At 41.9% G+C, this 15783-nt stretch overlaps 1 protein-coding gene across 1 annotated transcript in view; it reads right to left on the reverse strand.

The window, feature by feature from the left end:
- LOC120026163 (talin-1-like) overlaps positions 1 to 15783 on the reverse strand; it is a 156274-nt gene that overhangs the window by 99499 nt on the left and 40992 nt on the right. The window contains exon 3 of the mRNA XM_038970989.1: positions 5230 to 5392. Coding sequence (XP_038826917.1) covers positions 5230 to 5359 — 130 coding nt within the window. The 5' untranslated portion in view covers positions 5360 to 5392. The remainder of the gene's footprint in view (positions 1 to 5229; positions 5393 to 15783) is intronic.

Genomic DNA, 15783 nt, shown 5'->3' on the forward strand with positions numbered 1-15783 from the left:
GTGAGTCAAAGGGTCTCATCTTGGATTAGTTGACGTAATTCCAACATATAGAACAAATACTGTGTGGATTAAAAGCGTTCTTATCGGTGCATTAAGTCAGCTGCAAACAAACTAGAAGGTAACACGTCAACAAGTGACAGGAAACTGTGCCACCACATGGAAATCAGCTGGACTGTTTCTACTGGATTTAGTGCGGAACTCGGTTTAGTTTTTTAAACAACTAATTGACCAACGTTGGTTCAATTATCTGAATTACATTTTGTTCGTTTTTTTCTTCTGTGAACTCAATGCGCAGTTTCTCCAGAGCTAGAGAGGGCAGTTGCTGCGCGAGGTAAATACATGATCTATATACAGTGCATTTGGAAAGTATTCAGACGCCCTGACTTTTTCCACATTTTGTTACGTTAAAGCCTTATTCTAAAATGTATTCAATCTTTTGTTCCCCTCATCAATCTACACACAATACCCCATAATTACAAAGTGAAAAAAGTTTTTTAGAAATGTACATATATATATATATATATATATATAAAAAAATTGAAATACCTCATTTACATTACTATTCAGATCCTTTGCTATGAGACTCAAAATTGAGCTCAGGTGCATCCTGTTTCCATTGATCATCCTTGAGAAGTTTCTACAACTTTGAGTCCACCTGTGGTAAATTCAATTGATTGGACATGATTTTGAAAGGCACACACCTGTCTATATAAGGTCCCACAGTTGACAGTGGATGTCAGAGCAAAAACCAAGCCATGAGGTCGAAGGAATTGTCCGTAGAGCTCCGAGACAGGATTGTGTCGAAGGCACAGATCTGGGGAAGGGTACCAAAAACCTGTTTTTGCTTTGTCATTATGGGGTATTGTGTGTAGATTGATGAGGGGAAAAAACAATTTAATACATTTTGGAATAAGGCTGTTACGTAACAAAATGTGGAAAAAGTCGAGGGGTCTGAATACTTTCAGAATGCACTGTATGTATTTATGTAAATACATGATCTAAGTGATTGATAGTTGGTATTCAGCAGTCAACAACTGAAATATTTTAGTAAAGTAATGTGAATAAATGTTGGTTAATAAGTGATAATCAGTAATGAACAGTCACTACCATCATGGTACAGTTATTCATTGTTTTATTCTGTGTTGTTACAGCACATAATGCATAGTGCATTTCATTTTTTAAATTTATTAATTATGGAAACCAAAAACAGTGATTTGTTTTTTTTTTAAATCTAACCAAAACCGAACCAACCTCAAAAAGGAAAAATTACTCAGCACTAGCTGGATTACATCCAAGTTTCAAAACGGTACTTCCTGTCCTCTAGGGCCTGAAAGATGCCTAGCTAGCATAGCTCGCCAGAGCTAAAGGAATCTGGCCATTTAAGACACTGAACATTCCATATTAGCTGTTGATGTTGGCCAAGACACGTCTCTCCCTCTTTTTTTCTCTCTCTCCCTCTCTCTCAAAGTGGAAAATTACTCACAGGTTGAGACAGGGAAGCTGTCCACTGCAGTCAGAGAGAATCACTTACGTAACAGCACACAGCTTCGTACGTAACCCCTAACCGAGGCACATTGGAAAGCAGAGAAGGAGAGGTTCCTTTCAATAAAGGTACGCAGCTGTCTTTGTTACACTCAATTTGAGACATTTCTGGGCTTCCTGAAGATATTTTTTTCTCACTCCAGTATTTTTTTCACTGAACCAATAGGTATTTTTTGGCCTGAAACTGAGGTCAACAAAGAAGTCTAAAAACAGACAGTGATCATATTTTTGAATTCCAACCAGTCTGCATCATTGAGCTGTTATGGCAATAAAATGATGAGATGGGGATTAAGGAATTTTGAAAGAGGAAGGGGGAATTTTGGAGAAGAATGAGGGGAATCTTGAAATAGTGGGAGGGGGAATATTGGAGAAGAATGAGGGACTCTTGGAGAAGAATGACAAAACCTTGGAACATTAAAGATGCAAAAGGGAGAATTCTCCAGTCTCCAGATCCTTGGATCACTGAAATATCCTCCTTCCCACATCAGCACTGCATCTGCTCAGCCGTCATACATGGAAACATTAACATGGAAAGGTTGAGCAGGCCATAATGACACTCTTCAACCCTTCAAGACCTCAGAGAAATCAACTTCATGGCAAGTATTCAATTAGAAGACGACGAAGGGCTGGAATGGACACAGACATGTTAGTATGAGGAAAGATGGGCGTGGAGGCATGAAATCGTTTGCTTTCACAACGTTTGCTGCAATTGCTTAGTTGCATCCCAAATGACACGATTCCTTATGTAGTGCACTACTTTTGACCAGAGCTCATAGGGCTCCCATAGGACTCTAGTCAAATGTAGTGCACTACATAGGGAATAGGGTGTAATTTAGAATGCTTCCCATTTGGATTACTGCAGAGTTTTAAAGAGATGGGGGAAGAAATCGACACAGTTACATGTCGGAATATTATTTTTGACGATATATCGTATCGCTTTTGGCAATATTGCAATATTATTTTTGCACTCGCTTTCTGTACCTGCATCAAAATTCCAGTATTTTTCCTTTACAGTTTGTTCTCCATCTTCTTTTTAATAGGGAACACTATTTCCATGACTGATGAAAATTGGTTTTCTCATGGCTCTCTCGTCTCTCTGACATACAGTTGAAGTCGGAAGTTTTCATACACTTAGGTTGGAGTCATTAAAACTTGTTTTTCAACTCCTCCACAAATGTCTTGTTAACAAACTATAGTTTTGGCAAGTCGGTTAGGACATCTACTTTGTGCATGACAAGTAATTTTTCCAACAATTGTTTACAGACAGATTATTTCACTTATAATTCATTTTATCACAATTCCAGTGGGTCAGAAGTTGACACACACTAAGTTGACTGTGCCTTTAAACAGCCTGGAAAATTCCAGAAAATGGTGTCATGGCTTTAGAAGCTTCTGATTGGCTAATTGACATCATTCGAGTCAATTGCAGGTGTACCTGTGGATGCATTTCAAGGCCGACCTTCAAACTCAGTGCCTCTTTGCTTGACATCATGAGAAAATCACAAGAAATCAGCCAAGACCTGAGAAAAACAATTGCAGACCTCCACAAGTCTGGTTCATCCTTGGGAGCAATTTCCAAACGCCTGAAGGTACCACACGTTCATCTGTACAAACAATAGTACGCAAGTATAAACACAATGGGATCCCGCAGCCGTCATACCGCTCAGGAAGGAGACGTGTTCTGTCTCCTAGAGATGAACGTACTCTGGTGCGAAAAGTGCAAATCAATCCCAGAACAACAGCCTTGTGAAGATGGTGGAGGAAACAGGTACAAAAGTATCTATATCCACAGTAAAAGGAGACCTAAATCGACATAATCTGAAAGGCCGCTCAGCAAGAAAGAAGCCACTGCTCCAAAACCGCCATAAAAAAGCCAGACTACGGTTTGCAACTGCACATGGGGACAAATATAGTACTTTTTGGAGATAATGACCATCGTTATGTTTGGAGGAAAAAGGGGGACGCTTGCAAGCCGAAGAACTCCATCCCAACCGTGAAGCACGGTGGTGGCAGCATCATGTTGTGGGGGTGCTTTGCTGCAGAAGGGACTGTTGCACTTCATAAAATAGATGGCATCATGAGGTAGGAAAGTTATGTGGATATATTGAAGAAACATGTCAAGACATCAGTCAGGAATTTAAAGCTTGGTCGCAAAAGGGTCTTCCAAATGGACAATGGCCCCAAGCATACTTCCAAAGTTGTGGCAAAATGGCTTGAGGACAACAAAGTCAAGGTATTGGAGTGGCCATCACAAAGCCCTGACCTCAATCCTATAGAAAATGTGTGGGCAGAACTGAAAAAGCGTGTGCGAGCAAGGAGGCCTACATACCTGACTCAGTTACATCAGCTCTGTCAGGAGGAATGGGCCAAAATTCACCCAACTTACTGTGGGAAGCTTGTGGAAGGTTACTCAAAACATTTGACCCAAGTTAAACAATTTAAAGGCAATGCTACCAAATACTAATTGAGTGTATGTAAACTTCTGACCCACTGTGAATGTGATGAAAGAAGTAAAATATTAAATAAATCATTCTCTCTACTATTATTCTGACATTTCACATTCTTAAAATAAAGTGGTGATCCTAACTGACCTAAAACAGGGAATTTTTACAAGGATTAAATGTCAGGAATTGTGAAAAACTGAGTTTAAATTTATTTGGCTAAGGTGTATTTAAACTTCCGACTTCAACTGTATGTCGAGCAATATGTTTGGTTATAAAAAATAAAAAGCAATATGTTGGTTACGTCGAATCGCAAAAGAAATCTCAGCATCAAAACGCAATACATATAGACTCATAAGAATCGCAAAACATATCGTACATGGTGAGGTCCCTGGCAATTCCTTGCCCTACGAGAGACACAGTTATCATCTCTTTGAATTTCCTGTTGTCATATTGGGTGTTATTAAAGACAGCTGCTCAAGACTGGAATAGATAGTTCCCTGTCAGTGTTGGTTTAGTGAGAAGAGCTGACATTTCTAGAAGTCTGTTGGCCTGTGCTACAGCAGATTGCTTGTTCCTGGATCCCTTCTGCATACATCATTCCTATCTAATCTCCTGTTGTCAAATGAGTGATTTTGAAAGACAGAGGCTCTAGTTTGTCAACATCCCAGGAAGTTGCACTGGACTGATAAACTGAATAGCTTAACAGCTACGCATTGGGTTATACACTATTGGCCCATTTCAAACTGTTGATGCCTACTCCTGCACTCATTTGCATTTGACAGTGACGATAATGTTTTAGACAAGAGTGAAATTATTCCTGGATTTTAATTAAACTTCAATTTAAGTTCGAGTCACACATAATGGCCATGTAATCACAGTTTAAATCGATATTAATTAAACAAAATATTTAGTTCTTCATAGACAAAATGATTCTTGGTGAACTCTAAACGACCTGTAAGAAAAACAACAACTAGAAGGTGGTGTAGGAATAGACATGACTACAATTACAGGCGCGTGTGTCGGTGGTGTGTGTGTTATGATCAAAACTATATGTGTTTAAGAGTGTGTATCGGCATGGTATGTGTTTGTGTCCGAGTTCTGTGTGTGTGTGTGTGTGTGTGTGTGTGTGTGTCCGAGTTCTGTGTGTGTGTGTGTGTGTGTGTGTGTGTGTGTGTGTGTGTGTGTGTGTGTGTGTGTGTGTGTGTGTGTGTGTGTGTGTGTGTGTGTGTGTGTGTGTACTCACGCTGGCCTAGCTGTGCCTCGGGGACTCTTTCCCTGATCATTCGACAGGCGTCGTACACCATGGTGGAGGGCTCAAACTGCATGGTCTTCACCACGTTCCCCACGCCAATCTTCAGTGACAGGGCCACCATGACTGCCGCTCTCCGTTTCCACCGCCGTTACACCTGCAGGTACAGCAGGGGACACACACAGGACAGGGGGTTAAAGGTTAAAAGACAACACCATACATGAAGCATTACATCATTATGTTTATAACTTTGGGAAACAAAAGACTGAGCTCTCATTTCACCACTAACCATCCTCCTCTTAACTAGTGAGCTCTCATTTCACCACTAACCATCCTCCTCTTAACTAGTGAGCTCTCATTTCACCACTAACCATCCTCCTCTTAACTAGTGAGCTCTCATTTCACCACTAACCATCCTCCTCTTAACTAGTGAGCTCTCATTTCACCACTAACCATCCTCCTCTTAACTAGTGAGCTCTCATTTCACCACTAACCATCCTCCTGTTAACTAGTGAGCTCTCATTTCACCACTAACCATCCTCCTGTTAACTAGTGAGCTCTCATTTCACCACTAACCATCCTCCTGTTAACTAGGAAGAGAGTAGGAGACTGGTGTTTCACTATTAACCCTCGTCCTGTTCACTAGAAAGAGAGTGGGATACTGTGGTGTTTCACTAATAACCCTCCTTCCGGCATGTAGTTCCTCCTCTCTGTGGGGACTTTACACAAGTTGCAGTTTCAGTCTAAAAGGGGCCTTAGAGAAAAGAAGAACTGTCTCGGGGACAGATAACAGTACATGGAAATATCTAGTGAACACTGAATGTGGAACCTCTGAAAATAGCATCAACAGAACATTTGTGGCTTGACTGATTATTACGTCAATTGAGGAATCAAAAGCAGTTACCATACTAAATGAAAGAAGACATTTAATATCAATAGGGAAAAACAACTCCATTTGCTGTGAAAAATATCCCTCAAAAACAATCTCAGAATTTAGGGGAAGGTGTTGAAAGTTTAAGTTCCGAGGGTAAATCTATTTGGGTTGCCTAGCAATGTGCAGTGATGTGTGTAGCTAAAGAGGGATTTCAAATCAGCCTTTCCTAATACACAGGGAGGAGGAGTACGTGACCAGACTTCTCCTGTCCTATTCACACCATCACTAGTATCACTTCTCTACACCACATTACAATCAGCTCAACAGCAACGTCCTCCTCTAGACAGAGGAGAGAACAAACACAAACATACTGAAAAAGAGCAACACAATGTGGTGGTCTCTGAAAGAGGTGCCAGTTTAGGTACATCTGTCCCAGTGGACAGAAATAACCAGTAGAAGACAGGTAATACAATTCACACTTTATTAACACACACACACACACACAGGGTAGTGGGTTATGGTCAAAGACACACCAGTCAGGGAGTCCAGCAGAATGAAAGGGTCCAGATGTGAGTTGAGGTAGACAGGAGTTTCTAGAAGTTGTCTCCAACATGACATATTGGGAGACAACTAAAGAGTTCAGGGGCAGACTGGGGTCTCCAACACCAGGCTAGGCCACCGATTGACCGGGACAACTCTATTCCCTGGTAACCTGGTCCCTAGAGGCATCCGTATGCTTCCCGGCCAGTCTGAGGCCACCCCTCAGAGCCTGCTTCCTCTCTAGGTTTCTTCCTAGGTTCCTGCCTTCCTAAGGAGTTTTTCCTTAGCCACCATGCTTCTACATCTGCATTACTTGCTGTTTGGGGTTTTAGGCTGGGTTTCTGTATAGCACTTTGTGACATTGCCTGATGTAAAAAGGCCTTTATAAATATATTTGATTGATTGATTTGATTGAAACAGTTCAGAAGAGTTCATGCATATATTATGACAACATTTTGTGATGTTTTTGGTCTTCGGTGAGGGTTTTTCAGCTGTTCAGGGACACAACATTGTTTCTAGAGGCAAGCCGAAGTTCGGAGCAGAAAGTCTACACCCCTTCGTCAGTGATTGGTTAACAGTAGAGATTCTTCAATAAAGTCTTTGTTGTCATTCAACGAGAGACGACTCGTTTTCATGCACATTCTTTTCATTGAAAAATACTACACCAAACATCTTAGTTAGATATAAAATTGCGCGACTAAGATCTCCTCGGCAAAACCGTCAAGATTAATTACATAGTTCTTAAGTTATCTTAGATTAATTCTGACTATTTTAAAGGAAGTGTATACTGGCTACAGCATCTCAAAATGGACAAACAGTACTATTGCCGCAGGACAATAGACTCTGCCTGAGGTCGGGGGTTGGTAGCCTACCTCAGCTGTAAAACGTCACAAAGTTTGCCTAGAAGGGCTCCGACACCAATAGCGTCTGCTGGCCAAGAGTACCAAGCCCCTCTCAGCGTAATTTGAGAACCGAGTGCACACCAATTTTACATGTAGAATGGTGTGAAAAATGTTGGCAGTCACACATCTTACAGTGGGTGGTCCCTAAAACAGGGCACTGAGCGATCGGCAGACGAATACAACATCCATATTCGGTGCGATGTGTGCAAGCCGTTAGTCCCAGGGCCAGAGAGAGGGTTTGAGAAAGGGCTCGGAGTTGTACTCATGGGCCACTGTAAGGGTTTTCTTCACAGACAGACAAAGACAGACAGAGAAATAGAGACAGCTACAGACACACAGATATTTAAATGGACACAGAGACAGAGACAGACAGCGACACAGACATCAGCATCTGTCTCGCATTTGACCAGTTAATCAACTTACGAAGCATTTCAGAGAACACCTCAGCTGAACAATTATATAAAAATAAGTCTGTAGCAAGTGTGATTTGACCCTCGGCCTAGACTCTGGACTGAGCTCGAGCCACTTATTTATAACCGGTCAGTGATGACAGCACAGATACGAACAGTAGCTAGTGTCACAGTCACGGCACCAACAGAAAGAGAAACAGCACGTAGGTCATAATATGTTGACTGTTGGCGTGGGTGAGGAGCAACCATTTTAACAATGACTGTCCGACTGTCAGGGGCGGCAGATAGCCTAGTGGTTAGGAGCGTTGGGCCAGTAATCGAACTGTTGTTGTTTCGAATCTTTGAGCCAACTAAGTGAAAAATCTGTCGATGTGCCCTTGAGCAAAGCACACAACCCTAATTGCTCTTGTTAGTGGCTCTGGATAAGAGCATCTGCTAAATGACTAAAATGTAAAATGTAATGAGCCAATAGCAATACACATCATGAGTTAAATCACATGAAATGGGCCTATCAAAAGTAGTGAACTACAAAGGAACTATGGTGACGTTTGGGACTGAGGCCAAGTTATTCATGAAAACTCATGTCGTTAGATAGATCAATACTCATGTCCATGTACAAATCGTGTGATAAGAATGTCAAGTCCCAGTAGGTTAACATATTGGTAATCAAAATATGATTAATGTGACTGACGATATTCGGCTCTGGCAAAATGCGGAGAATGTTGAACTGAACATCAAGATCCAATTAATGTTGTTACACACGCACAAAGCTGGAAGCAATTCACACCTCACACTCCCATCCCCCACCACAGCCCCCACTGTGAGCTGAGGCGAATTCCACTTAGTTTTATCAAAATGGTATCCAAACTGTGAAGATTGAGGTTATCCTCTGAGTAAGTGCTTTAAATCCCTAAACAGGTACCATTTTCACACTACTGAGCAGAGGCGAGCCGAACTGCACTGTAACCGTGATGGAAATGACGATGTCAAAAGAAGATATCCAAGCCAGCACAATACGGTTGGGGTCGGCACTATTGTGTGAATCTAGCAATGGTAGATACGGTATTAAATAGTAGATACGGTATTATCGGGGGCAGCAGGTAGCCTAGTGGTTAGAGCATTGGGCCAGTAACCGAAAGGTTGCTAGATCGAATCCCCGAGCTGACAAGGTAAAAATCTGTCGTTCTTCCTTAACCCACTGTTCCTAGGCCGTCATTGTAAATAAGAATTTGTTCTTAACTGACTTGCCGAGTTAGATTAAGGTTAAATCAACATTTTTAAAAATCTAATCAGACCCCCATGAGCTCATTTGCCAGTCAGAAGCTCATTGCCTGTTGTGTTTTGTCCCCGGTCTCCCGGTGTGGTCCGTCTCGGTCTATTGGCACTGGCATGGCTGTGTGTGGTGGGGCGACAGACAGACTGGCTGGCAGCCTTCCAGGGGCTCAATACCCACTCTATATTAAGGAGAGAGGGTGGTTTACGGCAGGATTCTGACACCCGCTTCTCAGCTGCAGTGTTGAAGAGGCTCCTATGGGAAGATGCCTACTCATCAATGTCAAATTACTTGTTGTAGATAGACAGGACACTGAAGTGATTACTGCACTGAGTTCAGTTGATTTCTGAAGATCAAGAACTGTTAGAATCTACTAAATATATTTTGGATATATTGTGTATACACTATACATATGTACAGTGGGGAGAACAAGTATTTGATACACTGCCGATTTTGCAGGTTTTCCTACTTACAAAGCATGTAGAGGTCTGTAATTTTTTATCATAGGTACACTTCAACTGTGAGAGACGGAATCTAAAACAAAAATCCAGAAAATCACATTGTATGATTTTTAAGTAATTCATTTGCATTTTATTGCATGACATAAGTATTTGATACATCAGAAAAGCAGAACTTAATATTTGGTACAGAAACCTTTGTTTGCAATTACAGAGATCATACGTTTCCTGTAGTTCTCGACCAGGTTTGCACACACTGCAGCAGGGATTTTGGCCCACTCCTCCATACAGACCTTCTCCAGATCCTTCAGGTTTCGGGGCTGTCGCTGGGCAATACGGACTTTCAGCTCCCTCCAAAGATTTTCTATTGGGTTCAGGTCTGGAGACTGGCTAGGCCACTCCAGGACCTTGAGATGCTTCATCCGGAGCCACTCCTTAGTTGCCCTGGCTGTGGGTTTCGGGTCGTTGTCATGCTGGAAGACCCAGCTATGACCCATCTTCAATGCTCTTACTGAGGGAAGGAGGTTGTTGGCCAAGATCTCACGATACATGGCCCCATCCATCCTCCCCTCAATACGGTGCAGTCGTCCTGTCCCTTTTGCAGAAAAGCATCCCCAAAGAATGATGTTTCCACCTCCATGCTTCACGGTTGTGATGGTGTTCTTGGGGTTGTACTCATCCTTCTTCTTCCTCCAAACACAGCGAGTGGAGTTTAGACCAAAAAGCTCTATTTTTGTCTCATCAGACCACATGACCTTCTCCCATTCCTCCTCTGGATCATCCAGATGGTCATTGGCAAACTTCAGACGGGCCTGGACATGCGCTGGCTTGAGCAGGGGGACCTTGCGTGCGCTGCAGGATTTTAATCCATGACGGCGTATTGTGTTACTAATGGTTTTCTTTGAGACTGTGGTCCCAGCTCTCTTCAGGTCATTGACCAGGTCCTGCCGTGTAGTTCTGGGCTGATCCCTCACCTTCCTCATGATCATTGATGCCCCACGAGGTGAGATCTTGCATGGAGCCCCAGACCCAGGGTGATTGACTGTCATCTTGAACTTCTTCCATTTTCTAATAATTGCGCCAACAGTTGTTGCCTTCTCACCAAGCTGCTTGCCTATTGTCCTGTAGCCCATCCCACCTTGCAGGTCTACAATTTTATCCCTGATGTCCTAACACAGCTCTCTGGTCTTGGCCATTGTGGAGAGGTTGGAGTCTGTTTGATTGAGTGTGTGGACAGGTGTCTTTTATACAGGTAACGAGTTCAAACAGGTGCAGTTAATACAGGTAATGAGTGGAGAACAGGAGGGCTTCTTAAAGAAAAACTAACAGGTCTGTGAGAGCCGGAATTCTTACTGGTTGGTAGGTGATCAAATACTTATGTCATGCAATAAAATGCAAATGAATTACTTAAAAATCATACAATGTGATTTTCTGGATTTTTGTTTTAGATTCCGTCTCTCACAGTTGAAGTGTATCTATGATAAAAAATTACAGACCTCTACATGCTTTGTAAGTAGGAAAACCTGCAAAATCGGCAGTGTTTCAAATACTTGTTCTCCCAACTGTATATACAGCTATCTTTTGGTTATTACTATGGCAACAGCCTCCAGGAACAATAAAAACAGAATATTTACATCTTACAGTTAAATTAGAAAATGAGGGAAAGGACTAAAACAATAAGTATGTATGTATGTACAGTTGAAGTCGGAAGTTTACATACACTAATGTTGGAGTCATTAAAACTCGTTTTTCAACCACTCCACAAATTTCTTGTTAACAAACTATAGTTTTGGCAAGTCGGTTAGGATATCTACTTTGTGCATGACACAAGCAATTTTTCCAACAATTGGTTCATCCTTGGGAGCAATTTCTAAACGCATGAAGGTACCACATTCATCTGTACAAACAATACTACGCAAGTATAAACCCCATGGGACCACGCAGCTGTCATACCGCTCAGGAAGGAGACATGTTCTGTCTCCTAGAGATGAACGTACTCTGGTGCGAAAAGTGCAAATCAATCCCAGAACAACAGCAAAGGACCTTGTGAAGATGCTGGAGGAAACAGGTACAAAAGTATCTATATACACAGTAAAACGAGTCCTATATCGACGTAACCTGAAAGGCCGTTCAGCAAGGAAAAAGCCACTGCTCCAAAAACCGCCATAAAAAACCTAGACTACGGTTTGCAACTGCACATTGGGACAAAGATTGTACTTTTTGGAGAAATGTCTTCTGGTCTGATGAAACAAAAATAGAACTGTTAGGCCATAATGACCATCGTTATGTTTGGAGGAAAAAGGGGGAGGCTTGCAAGCCGAAGAACACTATCCCAACCGTGAAGCACGGTGGTGGCAGCATCATGTTGTGGGGGTGCTTTGCTGCAGAAGGGACTGTTGCACTTCATAAAATAGATGGCATCATGGAGGTAGGACAATTATGTGGATACATTGAAGCAACATCTCAAGACATCAGTCAGGAAGTTAAAGCTTGGTCGCAAATAGGTCTTCCAAATGGACAATGACCCCAAGCAAACTTCCACAGTTGTGGCAAAATGGCTTAAGGACAAAAGTCAAGGTATTGGAGTGGCCATCACAAAGCCCTGGCCTCAATCCTATAGAAAATGTGTGGGCAGAACTGAAAAAGCGTGTGCGAGCAAGGAGGCCTACAAACCTGCCTCAGTTACACCAGCTCTGTCAGGTGGAATGGGCCAAAATTCACCCAACTTATTGTGGGAAGCTTGTGGAAGGCTACCTGAAACGTTTGACCCAAGTTAAACAATTTAAAGGCAATGCTACCAAATACTAATTGAGTGTATGTAAACTTCTGACCCACTGGGAATGTGATGAAAGAAATAGAAGCTGAAATAAATCATTCTCTCTACTATTATTCTGACATTTCACATTCTTAAAATAAAGTGGTGATCCTAACTGACCTAAGACGTGGAATTTTTACTAGGATTAAATGTCAGGAGTTTTGAAAAACTGAGTTTAAATGTATTTGGCTAAGGTGTATGTAAACTTCCGACTTCAACTGTATGTATGTATGTATGTATATATGTAAGTAAATGTACAGTACCAGTCAAAAGTTTGGACACACCTACTCATTCAAGGGTTTTTCTTTATTTTTACTATTTTCTACATTGTGTAACAATAGTGAAGACATCAAACTATGAAATAACACATATGGAACCATGTAATAACCAAAAAAAGTGTTAAACAAATCAAAATATGTTTTATATATTTGAGATTCTTCAAAGTAGCCACCCTTTGCTTTGACAACAGCTTTGCACACTCTTGGCATTCTCTCAGTAGGTGTGCCAAGACTTTTGACTGGTACTGTATGTATGCATGTATGTATTCCCACACATCTTAGTTACAGACGTTAACTGCAAACATGGTTTTGTAACCTAGCTCCTGCAGCAGCATGCCCGATATGGAGCATTATGTTCCTTTAGGAATGCACCAATACCAAACCTCAGCACAATGGAGTCATAAAGACGGCATCCATCAGATTCCAATAGCTAAGCCCTTCAGATGGATCAATGAAAAACCTTATATATGTGGTCATTTACATTTTGGTGAGATGGTTTTGATGATCCCTGCTGGTGTCTCTGCTGCCTTACAATAGAACACCTGCTGAAAGTTTGGGGTTACTACTTCGGTCAAACTGACTGGCTTTCAGTATCGTGATGAATTCCCTGCACAACAGCCAAAAACACATTTACAGCATTAGGATTTGAATAGCATGGCCATTTCTTGAGTTGAGTTTTATGGAAAATCAGAGATTACGCTTCAAAATGTGTGGTTCTCTATTTACTTTTTCATCGTGTCTAAAAGTGACTCAAGAAATTACCATTCTGCACAATCAATTGGGACTTTGGATTATAAGATGAGTAATGATATGAATATTCAAAGTCTTAATTAGAACGTCACTCTGGCCTTTGAGTGTGAGACGCTCAGACCATTAACCCGTTGTATGAAACACAGAGGTTTATAGCAGTGTTCAACTTTAATTAAATAGAGGTTACAAGATGTGTATGAAGTTAGGCTGTATTATTTAATTCCTATTCGAAGCAGTGATTTACACCAGTATAAATAAGTGACTGTGTCCAATACAATAAAGGACAAGCTGTCCATCTGTGTGTGTGTTCTCTGGTTTTCAGTCAAAATTCCTGAGAAGAATCAGTCTTTAAGAGTTGGCTGTAACCATGTTGTTACTGGACATACCAAATGCATCCCAGATTTACACGAGATATAAAAATGACATGAAATACCAGTAATTTAGCTGTTCCCCCCCCTTAAACCTCTGTTTTGACAGCTCCACCGCAAAAATGCACTGCATACTGAGCGATTGTATTTGCATTGTCAGTAGCACTTGTCATTCATTTTTTCATTAAGGAGTGGAGCAGTCCCCCCTATTGGGTTGGATAGAGAGAGAAAAGACAGAAGAGGTGCTGCTGAAAGAGCAGCAGGCCGGATTCGAACCCATGCTGCAGCGGTATGTGTGTTCCAGACTCCAGAGGCAGTTTCTTTTGGTACAGACACCGAGAAATCGAACTTCCGATAGGTATTTATAACAGTAGGAGGCCGTTCCTTCTCTTGCAAGAACAAAATACGTCCCTGCTGTGTACCGACAGAGTACCGACGAACCTGCTGTTTCTACTTGTAGAATCGCAATGCTTGTCAGTGGGCGAGAAATTGACTTTGAGCCAATTAGAGAGCACAAACCTCCGACAGAAGTGACAAGAAGAATAGGGCACTAAGTGCTAAGTAAGTACCTATTGGCACTCAGATTTTCGATACATCTGATCCTTTAGACCAGCCCAGGCCACCTCACTAGCTCTTCTACAGTCTAGTGGCAAGGTGCAACTGCTGGGTGAGATTCTGTAGGATATAGGTTATCTAATGCTATTGAGTTTGAGGGAGGCATTGAGGAAGGCAGCACTACTTTCAGTCCACATTTCTCGCTGGCATAGTACATGCCTGCTACAAGTAACCTAGATAGATAAAGTGCATGCACTGCAAGTTGTTCCTTAAACATGGTAGAAATTTTGTTTGAGGCAAGCAATGTACCACACCATTATGATGGGAACTTTTAAGAGTTCAAAGTTCAAAGACTAGCCCACACAACCAGCCTTTGTTAACCGATTAAGTTCAGAGAACATCTAAGAAGATTGGTCAAATAGCTTCCATTGTCAATCCCCAACGACATTTTTACAGGGAAAAAGTAGAGTTAAGAGGGAGAGTGTCTTCACAGTTCCACATGCTAACCAAATCATCTGGAGCCATGTCCATTTGTAGACATTTACTACAGTGTCAGTCCTTCTCTCTGACTAATGTTTGGACAATGAACCATTTGGAAGAGGTCTAGCATGGCGGCAGAGACTAAGGCTAAGGACTTGGTAAAAAAATAGACTACATTCTGGCCCGGAAAAAATATAAAATTCTTGAGTCAGTGACCTCAACCCCACTCAAAGAATGTAGCTGTCCCTCTCATGAAAATCCATCACTGAAAATAGATGCACAAAAAGCCGCTTGAGAGCTGACAAGCGATGAGAATATAGCAGAGGACGCTCTGTGGTGATATGTATTTCATTTACATTTACATTTAAGTCATTTAGCAGACGCTCTTATCCAGAGCGACTTACAAATTGGAAAGTTCATACATATTCATCCTGGTCCCCCCGTGGGAATTGAACCCTGGTCCCCCCGTGGGAATTGAACCCACAACCCTGGCGTTGCAAGCGCCATGCTCTACCAACTGAGCCACACGGGACCTAAAAAAATATGTTTATTTATTTAACCTTTTATTTAACTAGGCAAGTCAGTTAAGAACAAATTCTTATTTACAATGACGGCCAAACCCGGACGACGCTGGGCCAATTGTGCGCCGCCCTATGGACTCCCGTTCACAGCCGGATACCGCCTGGATTCGAACCAGGGACTGTAGTGACGCCTCTTACACTGAGATGCAGTAGCCTAGACCGCTGCGCTACCCGGGAGCGCAGTTTCACTTCTCGTTTTTGTTTTGCATTGTCATGTGCAGAACATTTTGAACGTGGTGGTCAAGGTAGGGCACACACCCAGTT

This window comes from Salvelinus namaycush, chromosome 31 (genome assembly GCF_016432855.1).
Source record: "Salvelinus namaycush isolate Seneca chromosome 31, SaNama_1.0, whole genome shotgun sequence".
Lineage (NCBI taxonomy): Eukaryota > Metazoa > Chordata > Actinopteri > Salmoniformes > Salmonidae > Salvelinus > Salvelinus namaycush.